The sequence below is a fragment of the Manihot esculenta genome, chromosome 12 (assembly GCF_001659605.2).
Source record: "Manihot esculenta cultivar AM560-2 chromosome 12, M.esculenta_v8, whole genome shotgun sequence".
NCBI lineage: Eukaryota > Viridiplantae > Streptophyta > Magnoliopsida > Malpighiales > Euphorbiaceae > Manihot > Manihot esculenta.
Genome location: NC_035172.2, coordinates 9,984,772 through 10,004,760, shown reverse-complemented (window position 1 = coordinate 10,004,760; position 19,989 = coordinate 9,984,772). Strand labels below are relative to the sequence as shown.

The following is a 19,989-nucleotide window of genomic DNA, read 5'->3' as shown; positions in this document are numbered from 1 at the left end:
GATCTTAAGCTCATTATATGTTTTAAATAAGTTTTATGCAAGATCTATGGGGTAGAGATGCATGTGTAGGTTTTTAGTGAGTTATGGATGATTTTTGAGTTTATGCAAATGTGGCTTGCAAATGCTTGTGTATGTGTGTTGTAGTTGGGGTTTAAGGTAGTTTGAGACCCCTAGGAGCTTGTATGCATGTTGGAAGAGTTAGGAGGCAAATGTGCATAAAGGAGCCAAGTTTCTGCCCTTTGGCAGAAACTAGGTTCGGCAGCCGAAGGCACTTTCGGCCGCCGAACATGGCTGGGGAGGCAGGCCTTTCGGCTGCCGAAGTTGCCCCCGAAAAGAGACTTTCATCTCTGTCTGGAACTTTCGGCCGCCGAAGGTGCCGCCGAACATGCATGAGTTTCGCCTCTGTCTGGGAGTTTCGGCCGCCGAAGGTGCCGCCGAACCTGCCTGACTTTCGACTCTGGAGGGACTTTCGGCCGCCGAAGGTGCCGCCGAAAGTGCCCTGTCCAGCCATTTCTTGCATGTTTTTATGTAATTATTTTATGATGTTTTAGGGGGGGTTTTTGGGGAGTATATTAGAGTTATGTTTATTTATGTTTGGTCCCTCATTGGAGTCCACCTGTGTAGGTTCGGACCCGAGGAACCGAGGACCCCAGCAGTGAGCCAGCTGCTACAGAGTTTGTCAGAGCTAGCCAGAGGTGAGTGGAATAAACTTTAAGTTTTAAAATAATTGAAATATAAATTTCGAGCATGATCCATGCATCACGAATGCCATGAGATATAGTAGGTTGTTTGCATTAGTATTCACGAATATGTTGCATTGCATTTATAATGTTGATGTGGATTGGTTATTGGATGATCCTTTAGTCCTCATATGGCATGATGATGTTACGGCATGATATGGTATGGAAGTCCAGGTTGTACCCATTCTACGTCCCTGGCACGATGTAAGAGAAAGTCCAGGTTGTACCCATTCTACGTCCCTGGCACATTGGTATGTTATGATATGTTATGATAAGGGAAAGACCGGTTGTACCCATTCTACGTCCCGGCACAGTTGGACTATGTAGAGGACTATTGGTGACAATACCATCCGAGATGTGATTAGTTGTGATGTGTTGCATTACATAATGGCATGAAATTTTAATGTATGATTTCACTATTCTGCTCACTGGGCTTTGTAGCTCACCCCTCTCCCCTAACCCCAGATGTGCAGGTACAGGGTAGACCAGGAGGTTAGCCAGAGTTTTGAAGTATGTGTATGTAATAGTTAGATGGTGGACATGACAGTTGTACTATAATGTAATGTAAGAGATTACAGTATGTTATGTAATGAGGTATATTGAGGTTATAGATGTGCTTGACCCTATGAATATTGTTATCCCTTTTGATGCATGATCTTAGATTTTGATGATACAGATGTTAGCCAAACTCAACACATGTTTATCGCCCTTTGGGGCATTGATGAGATCCCACAGAGGGGTCAAGTTATGATTATGTTTTAGTGCATGCACATGTTGAGTTTGGTGTATGAGAAACGAATGAAAGAAAAGTTTAAAATTTTTTTTATGTATGTTGTTGATCATGTATGGGATTAAACAGGTTTACAGGTTATATGTCAGGCTTGCTACGGGTCCCGACGGCCTTAAGCCGATCTGGATCCTAGCGTCGGTAGCGGTCCGATTTTCGGGGCGTTACACCCTTGATAAGTCAGACTGAGAAATACATGGCCGTGCTCAAATGAATTGATAGTGTGATCAATGAAATTTGATTTTATCAGTCTACTTGGAGATCGAGTAATCATAAGTTTGAATAATATAAGTATGACACTGAACATTACTTATGTTCAAATTAGATATCGTATGATAAAGGGATTAATGCATATTCTATCATAAGGCTTTAACTGAATAATCAATTCTCATATTAATTGGGTAGTTATAATGTCTTGCTAGAGGCCACTTATAATTTGTAGCCTTTAATAAAGACTGTACCTACTGCTAATTAATGTGGGCCTATTGGGTTGCACACAAAGAATGCATTTTTGGGTATTATTAATGGACTTGATGTCTATTAATTTGATATTAATAATAATATTAATCTCCATTATTATTATTATTATTATTATTATTATTAATAAACCAATCTGTATTTAATATGGATTGAAATATCAACTGTTTCTCTCTCTATTCCAATTAAAATTGGATAAATATATCAGTATCTATTTTGGTTAGACCATATGAAACAGAAACACGTTCTTTAAAAATAAAAAGAGAGTTGATAACTCAAGTGCAATTTTTCTTCTGAGAGAAAAAAAGGGAAACTGAGAAGCCCTAGCCATTTTTCAAGAGCTAGCACTCCAGACGGTAAGTATTTGTGTGGATACCGGTAGAGAGTTGACTGTGTGGTTGTTGAAGCCGGTAAAAAATAACCTTTCTGGTTATCCACAATTTTATAACTGTAGATAGTGGTAAAAGGATCGAATCCACAGGGAATTGATACTCACCTATTTTTCTTATCAAGACCAAGTAAATAAACTGAAAATAAAATAAAACGGGGGGTTTTGAGATTGTTGAGCTAAACTAGAATTAAAAGCTATAAAGTAAAGCAAATAATAAAGTAAAGAGAATTCAATAATGAGAAAAGCTCTAGTTGAAGAATTGGATCCACTTCAGTTGTTGGGATTGATCATTGACACATAAGTTCTTTTATTTGACTCAATAAATTAGTTATGGAGGTAGAAGACGCTTCTCACCACCATATTCCTCCTTAAGCATAGATTAACTATGAAACATTCTCTAATTAATTACTAATCAACAAGTTGCCAAGGAACGTCCTTGGAGCTTTTTTCTCCTTAAGCATAGATTAATTAGGAAACATTCTCTAATTAATCACTAATCAACAAGTTGCCAAGGAACGTCCTTGGAGCTTTTAGCATCATAGAACTGTCAATTGCGTTAAGAAATAGAGAAGCCTAATTCTAGCTACCCAAACATATGGTGATCTTGCTAGATTATGCAATCTCCTTGGTTTTTACACCAAGAGTTACTTGTGTTTGAATAATTCAAGCAATTACGGACTTCAAACTATCCAAACTAACAAATTATTACTTTGCAATCAAGAATCAGTGGTCCCTATTGATCTAAATAACAAAGCAACAATAGAATTAAGTATGAAATTACATAAATATTGATAAATAAAAGATAAACATCATATGTTCAGATCTCCCAATCCATAAACAAACTGAAGTTTCACTTAATCTTCAACTAGAAAAAGGGTTTCAGCCACTCATGGCTGAAACTAACACAAAAATAAAAGAAAGGAAACAAGAAAGGAGGAGAAGAAGGGCCAGCGGCGATGGCGCGCGGCTGCTGGTGCAGTTTCTGCCGAAGATGGAGCTTTCTATTTGCTGGTTTGATCCTCTATTTATAATTGATTTGAGTAGCCCTAAGTTTCCTCATTTGGATTGGATTTCTTTTCCCAATTGGAGTTGGATTCTTTGAAGGCAATTGGATCTTCTTGAGATTTAGCTTCCTAAATATGTGGGATAGAGTGCTGAGGTGTCTTGAAGATTTGTTAAGCTGTATTCACGTGTTTGGGGAGGAAAAGACTTTTTGAAGATTTGAAATTTGAATTTCCCGCGATTCTGTTGTATGTTGTCGCAGACTCTGTTTTGCCGGGTTGTTTGGGTAAACAACTCGGTCAAACAGTCTGTCTTGGTGCTGTCTATCACTCTGCCTTTGTTGTACGGGTCTGTTTGCCCAGTTTTTTTGGACAAACAGTCTGGTCAAACAGCAAATCAACCTTCTCCCATTTCAGTTGCAACTTGGTTTGGAAAAACAGACTTGGGCAAACCAGGCTTGATCTCTTTATACTCTCTTTTGGACAGTTTTAAGGCCTTTTAAATTACCCTTTTACACCATTTCCTGCAAAATAAGGTCAAAACCACAAAATTAGATAGAAAAAGTGTAATTTAACACGGATAATAACATAAAAAATGGGTTTAAATTTGGCTTGATCAAGAGTGTTCGCGAGAAGCAACACCCGAAGTCCATTGAATATTTTGAAGAAATCTTCTAAAAGGTTAGAATTCGAATCCTTCTGCATAATTGAATCCTTGGGCTAATAAACTCCCTTTATCTGATTAATGACTAGATGCGAATCACTACTCACCTGAAGATCACTCACCCCCACTTCCATAGCTATTTGCATGCCATTTAGTAAAGCTTCATATTCAACCATATAGTTAGACGCTGGGGAATTGAGTCGCAAAGCGTAACATACTTTGAAATTATGGGGACCCTTCAAAAGAATACCTGCCCCACTTCATGCGGAGTTGGATGCAAATAAATTCCATGAGAACTCTTACTTCAAGTCCACTGTCTCTTCCTATCGTGCCTCCTATGGATGACAAAAGCTAACTCTATCCCCTTCTCCTGCCATCATATTGAATGAACACTCCACTATGAAGTCCGCTAGGGCTTGTGCCTTGATTATCGTGTGCAAGGATGGTAGATAAGGCAATATGGAACTATTTCCAGCGACCAGGCTAGCATGCGTCTCGATGTTTTAGGCTTGCAAAGAATTTTCTTTAAGGGTTAATCTGTCATCACTACCCTTGATGATCTTCTAAATACATCTTGAATTTTCTCACAGCTAACAATAAAATGAAGGACAATTTCTCTATGTTCAAGTATCTGATATATGCACCTTTGAGCACTTTACTAACGTAAAAGATCGGCTTCTGAATCCTTTCTTCTTCCCTTATTAGCACTGCTCTTACTACTTGTTCTGAAGCGATTAGATAAATCAAGAGTTCTTCTCCAAGTAACGAGATGCTGAGCACGTGTGCTGAACTGAGGTACCTTTTGAAATAGTCGAAAGCTTCTTGGCAGTCTTCCGTCCACTCGAAATTAGGCACTTTCCTCAACGTCTTAAAGAAGGGCGAGTATCTTTCTACTGATTTGGATATGAACCGATTTAGGGCTATGACCCATCTAGTTAATATTTGCACATCTCTCACACATGTTTGGCTCTAGCTTGTTTAAGATGGCCTAGATCAGTTCCGGGTTTGGTTTTATGCCTCGTTCGCTTACCATGTATCCCAAAAACTTCGCTCTCTAAATATGGGTGAGCAGTATTCGGTTCAAACCGAAAAAACCGACCGAATTGAATTAATTTAAAAATTCGGTTCGATTTTTTATTCATTTCGGTTCGGTTCGGTTTTTAATTTCAGAAATTTCGATTATTTCGGTTCGGTTCGATTTTGATAAGAAAAAATCAAAAAAATCAAACTGAACCGATTAGTTATAATAATATGTTTTTTTTAATAATATAGAGAAATTAAATTATATTAAGATTAAAATATTTTAATTAAATTTTAAAATACTAAAAATAAAGTGTAAAAAATAAAAAGTTTATTAAAAATTGAAACCGATCAAACCGAATCGAATCGAACCGAATCATACCTGTTCAGTTCGATTCAATTTCTAATCAAAATTGGTTCGGTTCGATTTTCATAAATACTAAAATTTTAATTTTTGGTTGATTCGGTTCGGTTCGATTTTGAACTGAACCGACCGAATGCTTACCCCTATATCTAAATGAAGAAGGCATATTTAGCTCAATTCTACTTCATTTGGAATTGTTGAGGGACTGAGAACACTTCTTTTAGGTAAGCTAAGTGATGCTCGAAAGACATTCTTTTGACTATTATGTAATCTACATATACTTATACGCTTCTGCCTATTTGTTCTTTAAAGATCTTGTTCATTAACCTTTAGTTGGTTGCTCCCAACATTTTTTAATTCGAACGACATGGCCTTATAACAGTAAGTCCCATCTTCTGTAATAAAAAAGATTTTTTCTTCATCATTTTTGTCCATGAAAATCTGGTGATATCCTGATATAGCATTAAGAGACAATAAGTAGTCAAAGCCGATTGTAGAGTCGACCAGTTTATTGATATTAGAAAGTGGATAATAAACTTTAGGACATGCCTAATTTAAATCAGTAAAATCTATACAAATTCTATATTCTTCGTTGGCCTTCCTACCTAATATAGGCTTAGTTAACCATTGTGGATATATAACTTCCCTAACAAATCATGCCTCGATAAGCTTTTCTATCACGTTCCTCATAGACTCCTACTTTTCTCGTCCATAGATCCTGTCCTTCAGCTTAATAGGCTTCATATTGGGACACATTGAGCTTGTGTGTCATGATCTCTAGACTAATTCTGGGAATGTCAATGGGCTTTTAGGAAAAACTTGACACATGCTCCTTGATCATCATAATTTTCATTATCTTTTGGTTCTATTATAGGTTCGAATTTAGACTGAATACCTTGTCCTTTTAAAGCTTTGATAGCGGGAAAGTCTTCAGCTTGTCTATGGACTTGGTTCTCATTTCCTTTCCTTCATCCCTGACCTCTATGACTTCTGGGTCAACCTCCTCTTCTCATGCCTTATGTTCCTCCATAGTCGCCAAATAAACAACTTTGGCCTCCTCCTATCTTCCGCGAATGACACCAAATCCACTGCTAGTAGGAAATTTCATCGCTAGATACTTGATGCTCGTCACTCTTTCAAAGTTGTACAACATAGGCATTTCCAAGATGACATTGTATTTTAGAGGTAACTTCACTACTAGGAAGATGGCATAGTGGGTTTGGGATAAAGGGGGCTGCCCCAAAGTGAGAGCTACTTTCACCTTCCCTTCAATCACTATAGGGATACCTCCTATTCCCTTAAGCTAAACCTAGTCTCTCACTAGATGCTCTTCAGGGATCTTCATTTGTTGAAAGACTCACTAACGAAGTAGGTTTACCTTGCTCCTGTAATCCACTAATACCTTTTGTGCTAAAAAATTATGAATAATTGCTTCGATTACCAAAGCATCCTTATACGACATCTGAATGCTTTACGCGTCTTCAGATGAAAAAGAGATAGTCATCGAGGTATGCTCAACAACTTGCATTATTTCCATTTCATTTCCCTCACCTTATCTGCTCTTCTTTCTCTTTCGACTCATCTTCCTTCTAGTTCCGCGCACTATCATGTTGATAGTGCCACTGGAACCATCATTGGTTGATGTTCTGGCCTATTTTCTCACTACTACCTTTGCATTTCCCAGTTGTACTCTTAGCTCCTCGACTTTCCTTACAAAATTTTTGGGGTGGCCTCTTTTAATTAGCCTCTTGACCTCATGTAGCAATTGATAGCAATTATTGGTGTCATGTCTGTAGGTCTTATGGAATTGACAATACTTGTCTAGATCCTTCTTCTTTGGGTCCGTCTTCATCAACTTAGGCCACTAGACATATTCTTTATCCTGCACCACCATGAGCACCTCAGCTTAGGATGCATTCGAGGGAGCAACATCAGTTGAGACCCGAGACTGGTACAATCATTAGTTTCTCCTTTCAAATCTGTGCCTATTTAGAGCCTCTAGACCACATACTCCTTTAACATCTCATTCCTACTCTGCTTAATGGTTTCTAAATAACTCGTTTTTCTTCCAGCCGGTATACTCTATAAATCTCCTAATGAATAGATATTCCACATCGACAAAGCTCTTTATACTCTTGGATTCTATGTTGTTGAACCAAGTTTGAGTTGGCACTATTAGAGTGGTAGGGAAGACCTTACATAATAGGACATCTGAACGTGTTTGGAGCTCCAAGATGGTCTTGTAGTTTTAGTAAATGATAATGTGTATTGCATGCTCCATCGTGTGCAGCCAATGTCAACATCATAAATTTCTTCGGTATAGCTTCAAGCTGGATCCTCCTAACAGACAGAGACGATACCGGTAACACAGGGCTAGTATTCTCTTGGTCTAAGCTCTATCAGCAGCTGCTCTTTCATTCCCCTTAACTTCTGATGTACCTTACTATCGCTGTCCTGAGACCTCTTCTCTCTCTCAAGCTGATCTCCTTCAAATGTATCCTCCTCCAATTTTGATTAAAAGCTCTCGCTTGTGTAATTTTCAATGAGGTCTCGTCCCATCCAGCTACGAAATCTAACAACTGGCTCCCTTTCTTTTCTTGCTTCTTCATTCCCATTACCAAATCTTCTACTGCTATGAGGTGGGTTTTGCCAGTTTAAGGTAAGTTGTAGTTCACTGTTGCTTAGTCGAGTCAATATGTTTAGTAGGTTTGGGGTGTTGAGGCCTCTTTGTTGCAAAATTTGATTTAGCTATGTGGCAATGCTTTGAAGCTGCAAGGCCATGGCCTGCAACTCCTGATCAGACAAAGGGTTTTGAGAAGTTACAATAGTTGAGTTTGGTGAAGTGTGTGGTAATGCGGGTAAGGTCATTGTTGGGCTAGAAAACGAGAATTGTAAAGCCTGCAACTCCTGATCAGACAAAGGGTTTTGAGAAGTTACAATAGTTGAGTTTGGTGAAGTGTGTGGTAATGCGGGTAAGATCATTGTTGGGCTAGAAAACGAGAATTGTAAAGTATTTTGAGCTGGATTTAAATCAACGATGATAAGGGAATTTCGAGCTATAGGGATCATTGAATTGTTTTGGATGGGTGGTGGGGTGTTTTCTCTAGAACTTAACATTTGGTTGTTGATTGAGAACTCTTGTGATGTGAAGATGTCTTAGTTCCTACAAATATTGCCGATTGATAATATGAGATCCAAGGTTCTCGATTTTGTTTAGGCTTGATTTGCTCTATTTTCCTCCTTTCCTTTTATTATCCTTCTCTAAAAATGGACTCGCCTCTACGGTGCCGTTTCCATGGGCTAGATTTTCTCCTTGATTTGAGGATGGGTCATTACGGCTCAACGATAATAAAAGCCCCATTTATGTCAATTTCAAAGCTCAACTGAACTGTAATTGTTTATGATTTGAGTCAATTTTATGTTTGAACTTAGTAAGTTGTTACTATGATTATGGGTATCTGTGATCATTTCTAAATAAAATTCATATAATTGATATATTAACAAAAGAAAAATAATAGAAATAATAACATTATCGGCCATCTGTAAGGCTAGTTGTTAATGCAATATTCGTCTCCACTATTTTTTTAGAGGAAGAAGAGGAAGAATTAGCTTCATTAGAGAGGGATCTCCTTACTACGAAGGCTGGTTGCTTTGGACTTGGAATAGTTGCAGTTTGACTTCCAAGCATGAAGACAAGATCTGTCATGTTGGGACGATCATTTGGGTCCTCTTGTGCACATAATAACCCAATATTAACACATCTCATAAATTCATTTGCATTGCAACTTTCACGTATTGTTTGATCCATCAACTCCAACGCCTTATCTTCTTTCCACAGCCTCCACACCTGGAAAAAAATTCGACCATCACCATAAAAAGTTATAAATTTAAGTGGAGTTGCTCTATGTTTTATAATTAATTTATAAAGGAAATGAAACCCAAAACAAATGATTCCTGAAATGAGAAAATTTTTAATATAATGAAAAATGGGCAAAGCCCCAAAATAAACCTGAATGTTGAGAGCTTGTATGGAAATTTTCAACAACTTACATGGCCGAGAAGGTTGAAAGCTTGACCAGACTTGTAAAATATAGTGTTCCTTTTTCCACTAATGATTTCAAGCAAAATTACCCCAAAACTAAAGACATCAGATTTGATTGAGAAAAAGCCATCCAATGCATACTCTGGAGACATGTACCCACTGTATGACATGCAATGATGAATTCAGGTGAGCCAGAAGCTATGCACAAATATTAGCAATAAATCTGCATATATAAAACCTTACTAAGTCCCAACAACTCTCTCTGTGGTTGCTTCTGTCTGTTTGCCTCCAAAGATCCTTGCCAAGCCAAAATCAGAAATTTTAGGGTTCATTTCCTCATCTAAGAGAACATTACTTGTCTTCAGATCTCTGTGTATGATCCTCAATCTGGAATCATGGTGAAGATAAAGTAGCCCTCGAGCAATCCCCATGATAATGTTAAAGCGCAGCTCCCAATTTAACAATACACATTTTGTTCGGTCTTACATGTATGGTTTTCGTTGCAAATTTGGAAGCATAAGATCAGTAATTAACCAATTAAAAGCTTTTCTAAAAAAAGAAATTTTAAAAAGAAAGAAAAATGAATAAGATAGGAAGCTAACCAAATATGAAGGAATCCAAGCTCTTGTTAGGCATGTATTCATAAAGTAATATCTTTTCATGTCCTTCGACACAATAGCCCAGAAGTCTAACTAGATTCCGATGTTGAAGTTTGGCAATCAATACAACCTCATTCTTGAATTCCTCCAAGCCTTGTCCTGAACCGCTGGACAGCCGCTTTATTGCAATTTCTTGTCCTCCTGGAAACCTTCCCTGAACACAGTTTCATGCAAAAATTGTAAATCAACGTCATGTCCCTTGAAACCCAAAAGGTTATCCTGATTGACAATTGGCTTAGTCCCAATACAATATAAACAACATATAAGGAACTTTCCTCCTCTTTCTGGAATCCTTGATGTCTCCAAGAATTGATATAGTCGACTATTTCTTAAATGGGTTTGAGTTTGCCCATGGATGGCTAGAGAAGGATTAAATTACCTTGTAAACAGGCCCAAAACCACCTTTTCCAAGCTTGTTTGCATCAGAGAAGTTATCTGTAGCAGCTAATATGCATTCCAAATCAACAAATGGTACATCTAGGCCTTTCTTGTCATCTTCACTGAATCGGTTAGAATCCATGAAATCTTTGACTTGTCTTTCACTGTCATAAAAACGAATTGCTACAGTTTCCAGGGCTCCTTCTCTGTTTTCTGACATCAAATCGATTCTTGACATGTTAATCACTGACTAATTTTATTGATACAAGTTCAGATTAGTTTTATTTTTATCAAATCAATACCTTGTATAGTTACCCTTCTTCTTCTTCTCGTATACAAATAGAAAGCTGCATATGAAATGACTGTAACAGTTGCAATAGCTCCCAACAAGACTTGATAAAATGGTCTCTGTTTCTTGTTACGTCTTTGATTTGGACTAGAGGAACCACTGCCTAAATAGAGAAGCAACACAAAAGACATATATATATGTAGATATAGAAATTAAATAAAATTACTAGCATCTGATGTAGAAATTGAGCGTAATTAACTTTTCATCTGAACAAACCTGAAGTACAATTGAGTTTAATCGAATCCCATCGAAAGGGTTCTTTGCACGTGCATGACCTCGTCCCACTTTGTCCATAACAAGTTGAAGAAGGCCAGTCAATACAGTCTTCAGGTTTATGACATACTGGCTCTGATGGGAACTCCCATTTAATTTCTACTTCTTTACCAAAACTATAGTTTTTGCACCCACTAGTTATATTAAATGCCCAAGGCAGCTTCAGAAAATCTTTGTTTAAACCAATAGATTTACAAGCTGCTTCATCAATTTGGATGGAAAATTTATGCAATTCTCCGTTGATGCCAGGGACTTGATAATAACTATTATTTGTTAGAAAGCTAAGACGACCAGTCGCATTGTCACAACTAAAATAGTTGTACAGTGGATCACCACAGTTTGATTCGGTGCTGAGCGGGTAAGGGATGATCTGGGTGCCACAAGGGTGACAACTTCTTTTCATCTGATCTGCATAGGTAGAATCTCCAAATGTCAAAAATTCCATTATTTGAAATTTCAATTGAAAGCTGCATATAAATTCTCGAGAATTATCGATATTCACCATTCCTTTTAGCAATTCTGGTACTATATTGTACCATGAGTAGTAATCTAAAGAAATCTTTCAAGTCATCTAAAATGGGGAAAAAAAAGTTTCAAATTCTAATCCTGTATCTGGAGATTAAACCATACACATTCATGAAGACCATGGTAAAAGAAGAGGAAGAAGAAGAAGAAAAAGAAGTACCTATGTCGGAAAGCGGGACACGGTAATTGAGGTCTCGACCGAAGTCATACAACTCCTGAATATTGTTAAGCTCTTGTGACCAAATCCAACATATAGAGTTACCATTACCACCCTTTGAAGCGTTGAGATAAGAATACGCTTGGCAAGCGCAATTTTTGAGGCACGTCTTCTTGCATTCATCTTCATCATTCAAACTCTCAAGTACACCGTCTGGTTTTCCCACTTTCATCGTCTTCAGATTCAGGAAGTTGCTAACATTGACATCCTTGCTGCATATTGGCGATATTCTTGTACAACCATGTGAAAAATTCCCTGAATCCCAATTTTCCTGTGACTTGGGCTTAAATCCCGGCAAGCACTTACATTTCAAGATGTTCTCACTGTTGCAGGTACTAAAATTCCCACAGGCGTTAAATACACTGCACCGATCTCTTGGTTCCAACTCCCATCTCTTCAAAGAGGCTGTCTCACTCTCATTACCCGGCCAAAAAAATTGTATCGTTCCATTTAAAGCCATCACCAATCTTGTATTACTATAATCAATGGTGGTACGGTTGGTCATATTGAAAGTCAGAGGGTTTACTGATGAAGGTATGTCACTGCTTGAGAAGCTAATCCTGCTGAAATTCTTAAGCAAGAAGGTAAAAATCAGGAGCCTTTGATCAGGGCGGGTAAACCCTCCTGAAACTTCACTTTTCCAATATGGCACAGATCTATTCAAGATTATGTACTGATTTTCTCTCTCTTGATCTAGCTGAAACGTGAAGGCCCCTGGTGCAGGGTCGTCTTGACTTTTCCAAGAAACCAATTTCATCTTCCTGTCCATCCTCATGCCGGGAAGAAATGTATCAGTTGGATGTTCGAAGCTCTGCCAGAGTATATTTTCACTTTCACCTTCTTGAATGAGAACTAGATTCCCTGAATCCAGGAGCTTCAACGTCCGATTGAAAGTTAACGATGTTGATGGCCTGATTTCAGTGGACCAGTAAGATTGATTATATTTATCTAATACCTTGATGTTTCCATCTTCTACAATGGCAAGAACTCCAGTTGAATCCTGAAGTGGATGTTGACGATTAGCAACCCAAACGACAATCCTCGAATTTGAGCCCAAATACCAGATCCCAAGGTATCTACGGCTAATATCACCTCCATTTGGGAAAAAGAATCCAAGAACAAATCTTTTTCCAGCAGAAACAAGTGTTGCTTGATCTTTAATTGGAGCATTAAACCTTATGGAATCCCTTGCAAAGCATAACCGAAGACAAAAACTGAGAATTAAGAATGAGAAAGATAAGCAGATGCGAGAAAGCATGTGGGTAGAAAGCATGTGGATTTCTTTCTCTCTGTTTTGGACAAGAAGAGAGAGACTGCTGATTCACGAGTCCTAGCCTAAGGATTCTGCAATTATAGAAACATTTTGTCGTCAACGGTTGAAGAAGTGCATGGTTGACTAGTAAGCAAATTTTACACGCTAATTCATCTGACTAGTAGTCCGCAGTGTGTGTGAATACGAATCTAAAGGGAAAAAGATATTCGTAAACCGACAGAGACCAGACTCCATAAAGATCCATTTTGGATCAACTTTTGTTTAAATAAGCCGAGTTGCATTTTAAATTTTACGCTGAATTAGAATTAAATATAGGCGTGCGAAACTGAAAAGTGTTAGTATATGTGGTTGGACACTCTTTTTTCTTAAATGAGTTTAAGAATTTGATTCTTAAAATTTACACTTAGTTCAACATCTTGTGAATGTTTATGATTATACTAAACAAAAAAAAAAGCTCTCATAAGCAAGTTTATGAACTGGTTTATGAATAGAATCAATAGTAAGTGATGTAGCACAACAATAGGCCAAAATAAGTTATGAGTTGTTACCATAATACAGGGTCATATGGCAAGAGTCTGATAAACTAATACGCGGTCTCATCCGTGAAAAAGAAGATATAGACAATGTAGCACCCGGTTTTTCATTAAGGCTTGCCCTCTTTTGAATAGGTTGAGCCACATAAAGTTATCGTTAGCAGGTATAATCCAGCAGATTCCCATTACACTTATAATTAAGGGATCTCCTATCAATTAGCGGGTATCAACTAGATCTTTAGGAGATGCAATAATTAATTTCATTTTCTTACAATATAAAAGCTAATGATCGCGGAGACTAAGGTACATATTCTTACACAACTACTCTTGAATTCTAAGCAATTCTTTACATTCGCCCTTATCTTCAGTTTACTTACTTGAGCGTTAGAGTGGCTGTCATAGGCACCAACTACTTCACTTTCTCTTTTTTGCAAATTGGCTAATCGCGGCACAGCTTCATTTTAGCCGCATCATTTGGTTCCGTTGCCGAAAAATCCATTGAATTCTCTTTGTTTATTTGGATTAAAATTAGTCTCTTATTTTCTTTTTTTATTCTCTAAAATAGCTTACAATTCATGAGCTGCTGCTAAGACTGCTGCCAACAAGGGCTTAATCATTTTCCCCACTCCTGGTAGTGGACAAAACACCCATTGACAGTAAATGAAGTAGATCTGAATAATATGAATAATGAGCAAATGCTCCAATATATTAAAAGTTTGTAGACCACTCTCGAGCAGTACAAGGCTCGGGAGGAGGCCTTATTTATGGCTCCTAGGGTAAGAGAGGATGCCTCCGTTGATACCCTAAGGACTCGAACGGAGGCAATTCAAACGCAATCCAAAGGGAAGACAAAGCTACAGGAAGAGGAGTCATTGACGAGGCTCTAAAGGATGTCGACTAGAAGCTAATACGGGCCGTACAAAGGTATTAGAAGGAGCAGGAGAAGGAGTATGTGCTGGGCGATGCCTTGCCCCTTTCAGAAGAGATATTAGCAGAAACATTTCCCGCTAAGTTCAAACTTTCAAGTTTAGACAAATATGTCGGAACAACATATCTCAAAAGTCACTTGGGGATCTTTAAGACAACCATGCGGCTTCAGAATGTCAATGATTTCGTATTGTGCCAAGTATTTCCATCAACACTCAAAGGTTTGGCTTATAAATGATACCAACATCTAAGCTCGGGTTCAAATTAAAACTTTACACAATTTGCTATGTTATTTAAATTTATGGATTCCCTAATCAAAAATCCAGCTGCTACGTACCAACAACTAATGGACAAAATCCAGAAGTACATCAGGCTGGATGATGAAGTCCAAGTATTGAGAGAGGACAAAAAGAACGAGTCAAAACCAAAACTAAAATCAAGAGAAATGTTGGATGGATGAAAGCATGTAGACAAGAACAAGGCCACAAAGCGATTTCTGCCATGACATAATCCGGGTGTTAATTCCGCTAAAAAAAGCATCTTATGCCAGGCCATAAGGCGGGTTCTGTCAGGCTATAATCCGAGTGTTAGTCTCGCTAAATAAGGCATCTTATGCCAGGCTACAAGGCGAGTTTCGCCAGGCTATAATCCGGGTGCCAGTCCCACTAAACAAGACATCTTATGCCAGGTAATAGGGCGAGTTCCCTCAGGCCATAATCCGAGTGCTAGTCCTGCTAAGTAAAGCAGTTTATGCCAGGCCACAAGGCGGGTTCTGCCAGGCCATAATCTAGGTGCTAGTTCCACTAATCAAGACATTTTATATCAGACGACAAGGCAGGTTTCATTGGGCCATAATCTGGTTGTTAGTCCAACTAAGCAATGCATTTTATGCCAGGCCACAAGGCGAGTTCTGTCAGGCCATAATCACACTATTATTCCCACTAAGCAAGGCATTTTATGCCTGCCACAAGGTGAGTTCCTGTAATACCCGGCTAGGCTCCGGTATCGAAATTCCTACCGTCCGGTGGAATCTCGGATGTCGGAAACCTCTAGAAGGGTAAAATCATGTTTTCATAAAATGTTTTAATGTATTTTAAGGTTTTAAGTGAGAAAGAAATTGAATTTTGAATGAAAAAGACCATGGAGGAAATTCCAGGTTCGGCCTTGAACCTCATGTTTGGCCGCCGAACTTGTATGAGTTTTGGAGGCACTTTAGGCTTCCGAAGGTGGCCTGGCCAGCCCCTATAAGAAGTCCCATGGCCGAAAATGGGTGAGTTTCTTCCCCATTTCCGGCAAGAGGTGAGTCCATGCCCTCCCATGGATGATTTTGATGTTTTTCCTCAAATCTTTCAAGTTTTAACAGGTGTTTACTTGGTTTTGAAGAATTGTGAGCTTAGGACAAGTTTTTGGAGCTTGAAGACCCAAGGAGCTAGATCTCTCCCATCTCCGAGTTGGATCGTCTCTCCTCTCAATCTTCAAGAGGTAAGAGTAGATCCTCACCTCTTTTCATGTTTTGGTTAAGTTTCAAGAAGGTTCATGGGGTAGAAATGCATGATTAGGTTAGTTGTTTAGTGTTAAGGTTTATGTGCTTGTATGGTTAATGTGTGTTGTATATGTATGTTTGATGTGTTTTGGTTGGGGTTTAGGCTAATTTTGAGACCCCTACAAGCTTATGTATGTGTGTATGCATGTTTTGGAAGTGTTGGATTTGAGTTGGAATGGTTTGGGAGGCAAAATGAGCATGTGGAGGCTGGGTTCTGCCACTTTGGGAGAACCCAGGTTCAGCAGCCGAAGGCCCTTTCGGCCACCGAACCTGCCTGTGGAGGCAAACTTTTGGCTGCCGAACCCTGCCCCCGAAAGTGGACTTTCGGCTCTGGAAGGGAGTTTCGGTCGCCGAAGGTGCTGCCGAACATGCACGAGTTTCGGATTTGGAAGGAACCTTCGGCCACCGAAAGTGCCACCGAAGGTGCATGACTTTCGGCTCTGGAGGGACTTTCGGCCGCCGAACCTGCCGCCGAAAGTGCCCTGTTCAGCCTTCCTTTACATGATTTCTATGATTGTTTTAAGGTGTTTTAGGAGGTTTTTGGGGAGTAGATTAGAGTCATGTTCATGTATGTTTGGTCCCTCATTTGAGTCCACCTGTGTAGGTTCGGACCCGAGGAACCGAGGAACCCAGCAGTGAGATAGCTGCTTCAGTGTCTTTTCAGAGTTAACCTGAGGTGTGTAGAATGACTCCTTATGTTTCAAAGTAAATAATGAAAGTTTTAGCATGATTCACGCATCATGAATGCCATGAGATATATTAGGGTGCTTGCATTAGAATTCACGAATATGTTGCATTGCATGTTATGTTGTTGATGTGGATGAATGTTGGATGATCCTTTAGCCCTCACTATGATATGATATGATATGAGATGGTGATGATACGGTATGAAAGACCAGTGAGGCTCATTCTACACCCCTGACACTATGTAAGAGAAAGACCAGTGAGGCCCATTCTATGCCCCTGGCATATGGAAATGTTATGCTATGTTAATGTAAGAGAAAGACCAGTGAGGCCCATTCTATGCCCCTGGCACTATCAGAATGTGTAGAGGGCTATTGGTGACAAGTTCATCCTTAATGTGTTTTGTTTGTGATGTGATGCATTCCATGAAAGCATGAATTTTTAATATAATGTTTTATTATTCTGCTCACTGGGCTCTAGTAGCTCACCCCGTTCCCATCACCCCTAGGTTTGCAGGTTCGGAATAGACCAGGAAGTCAGCGAGAGTAAAGAAGTCATGTTGTATGTAATAGTTAGATGTGGACATGTATTGAAAATGTTGTAATGTGATAATATGTAAATATTTGTATTGAGGATAGAATTGTGCTTGGCCCTGGTGTATGTTAATCCCTTTTTGGTACATGATCGTTTAATGAAATGTTTTAATGATGTTTATTTAAACCAAGCTTAATGTATGTTATGTTACCCCATTGGAGCATTTGATCAGGGCTCCAGTGTGGGGTTTTATGATTATGAGTTGTGCATGCACAGGTTAAGCTTGGTGAATGAAAGAAAAGTTTAATTTTTTATGTAAATGATTGATCATGTATGGGATTAAACAGGTATACAGGATGTATGTTAGGCTTGCTACGGGTTCTGGCGACCTTATGTCGATCTGGATCCTAGCGCCGGTAGCGGTCCGGTTTCCGGGCTGTTACAGTTCCACCAAGCCGTAATTCAAGTGTTAGTTTAGCTAAACAAGACATCTTATGCCAAGGCCACAAGGCGGGTTCCACCAGGCTGTAATCTGGGCATTAGTCCCACTAAATAATATATCTTATGCCAGACCACAAGGCGATTTCCACTAGACCATAACCCGAGTGCTAGTCCTGCTAAATAGGGCATCTTATGTCAAGCCATAAAATGGGTTTCGCCATGCCATAATTTGGGTGTTAGTCCTACTAAACAATACATTTTATTCCAGGCCACAAAGTGGGTTTTGCCAGCCCATAATCCAGATGTGAGTTTTACTAAACAAGACATCTTGTGCCATGCCACAAGGCGGGTTCCAACCAGCCATAATTTGGGTATTAGTCCTGCTAAACAAGGTATCTTATTCCAGGGCACAAGGCAGGGATCCTCCAAGTTGTAATCAGCCACCCCAATATCCACCCTTTTCACAAAATCACGGGTATTCGATGGGAGGTACATCGGATTACCCCAATTTTAACCCCTATCACTCTCACATGCCATACCCACCTTTCTACCCACCATACCCACAGTACCCTATGTACCCACCCCCATCTTTCTACCAAGGTACAACAAACCCTAACCCGAGGGATGTTGCACCTCTTCCACCACCAGTAGAGCCTATTGTCCTAGAAACCCAAGTACCTAAGCCTAGCTCATCTGGAGGGAGCAAGGTCAAGATGACCGATTACATGAAGCTGGGTGCTCCCCAGTATGAAACAGGTGATGACCCATTTGAGTACCTCAGGACGGTCAAGATGATTACAGATGAGTTAGGGGCTGATGATAGTAGAGCCATTCAGATGGCTGGGTTCACACTAAAATGCAAGAAGGCCCGTGAGTGGTTTAAAAACTATGTGAGCCTGAAGTTGGATAGTTTATCATGGGAGGAGTTTGCGAATGAGTTTGCTGGATGGGCTTTCCCTGATAACTCAAGAGAGTTGAAGATGATCGAGTTTGAGCAGTTGAGGCAGACATAGGAAATGAGTGTAGAAGAGTTCACAGAAAGGTTCTTGGAGCTGTTGCCGTTTGCAGGGCAAACTTTTGATACAGACCAGAAGAAGGCTAGGAGGTATATCATGAAGCTTCATTCTAGATATTCCTCCTTGATCCAATCAGCAGATAGGGAGAGCTTCCATGCCATAGTGGATATGGCCCGGAAAATGAAGGCTAGTGCCATCATTCAGGGGACAGTTAAGCAGTCAGTGGCACAACCTTCTGGTTCCAAGACCCCAGGCGGGGGAAGATTGGACCCTTCATCTCTGAGTGCAACAGCTTCAGGCAGTAAGAGGTGGAGCAGTACCACCAAAAAGTCAAAGAAGAACAAGTTCTGGAACAAGATCAAGTCAGGTCTGGAATTAGGAGGTGGCTCGAGCTCAGGTGCAGACAGTGTAGTATGTATGAAGTGTGGGAAGCCGCACAAGGGAGTATGTCAGTTTGGGACGACAGCCTGCTTCAGATGTGGGCAAGAGGGACACTTGGCACGGGAGTGTCCCAGAGCAGCTTATGTGGCACAGTCCCAGCAGATAGCCTCTGGTAGTGTGGCTCAGCCAGTTGCTCCAGCCGCGACGCAGGCCAGTGGTAGAGGCAGAGGGAGAGGGGTAGCCTCTTCTTCAGCGGGTTTCAGGGGTGAAGGTCCATCAGCTCCCGCACGGATCTTCACCATGACACAACAGGAGGCAAATGCATCAAACACCGTGGTGTCAAGTAATCTCATCATTGGTTGTTCAGATGTTTATACCTTAATGGACCCTGGTGCATCTCATTCTTTTATTGCTCCGAGAGCCGTCGAGAGGTTGGGGTTGATGGTCTCTGGGTTAGAGTGTCCCCTATGGGTCAGTGGACCCAAGTGTGACCTGTCAGTGGCAGAGTCAGTCTGCCAGTGTAGTCCATTTTTTATTGAGGGGAGATGCCTTTCAGCCAACCTTGTGGTTCTAGATTTGACGGATTTTGATGTCATTCTAGGGATGGATTGGCTATCTACCCATGGTGCTACCTTGGGCTGCAGAGACAAGGTAGTCAGGTTCAGAGGTCAGGATGGGTCAGAGGTTGTCTTCAGAGGAGACAGGAGGGGTACACCTAGAGGTTTGATATCAGCCCTACAGGCTCGTAGGTTGCTCAGGAGGGGTTGTCA

General features: G+C 39.9%; 1 protein-coding gene across 1 annotated transcript; it reads right to left on the bottom strand.

The window, feature by feature from the left end:
• Positions 1 to 8,915: 8,915 nt before the first annotated feature.
• On the bottom strand, positions 8,916 to 13,295 carry LOC110628577 (G-type lectin S-receptor-like serine/threonine-protein kinase At4g03230). The gene is made up of 8 exons (XM_021775323.2): positions 11,831 to 13,295; positions 11,089 to 11,553; positions 10,826 to 10,975; positions 10,525 to 10,736; positions 10,089 to 10,299; positions 9,730 to 9,967; positions 9,495 to 9,645; positions 8,916 to 9,291 (listed from the first exon to the last, which is right to left on the bottom strand). Exons 1-8 carry the CDS (start codon positions 13,158 to 13,160, stop codon positions 8,974 to 8,976), a joined length of 3,075 nt encoding a protein of 1,024 aa, XP_021631015.1. The 5' UTR covers positions 13,161 to 13,295; the 3' UTR covers positions 8,916 to 8,973.
• Positions 13,296 to 19,989: the final 6,694 nt, after the last annotated feature.

Coding starts and splice junctions, on each gene's coding strand:
- LOC110628577 (XM_021775323.2), bottom strand. CDS start 13,160: ATGCTTTCTACCCACATGCTTTCTCGCATCTGCTTATCTTTCTCATTC. Junction 9,646..9,729: donor GAGAGAGTTGTTGGGACTTA/GTAAGGTTTTAT, acceptor CATGTCATACAG/TGGGTACATGTCTCCAGAGT. Junction 9,292..9,494: donor CTTTCAACCTTCTCGGCCAT/GTAAGTTGTTGA, acceptor ATTTTTTTCCAG/GTGTGGAGGCTGTGGAAAGA.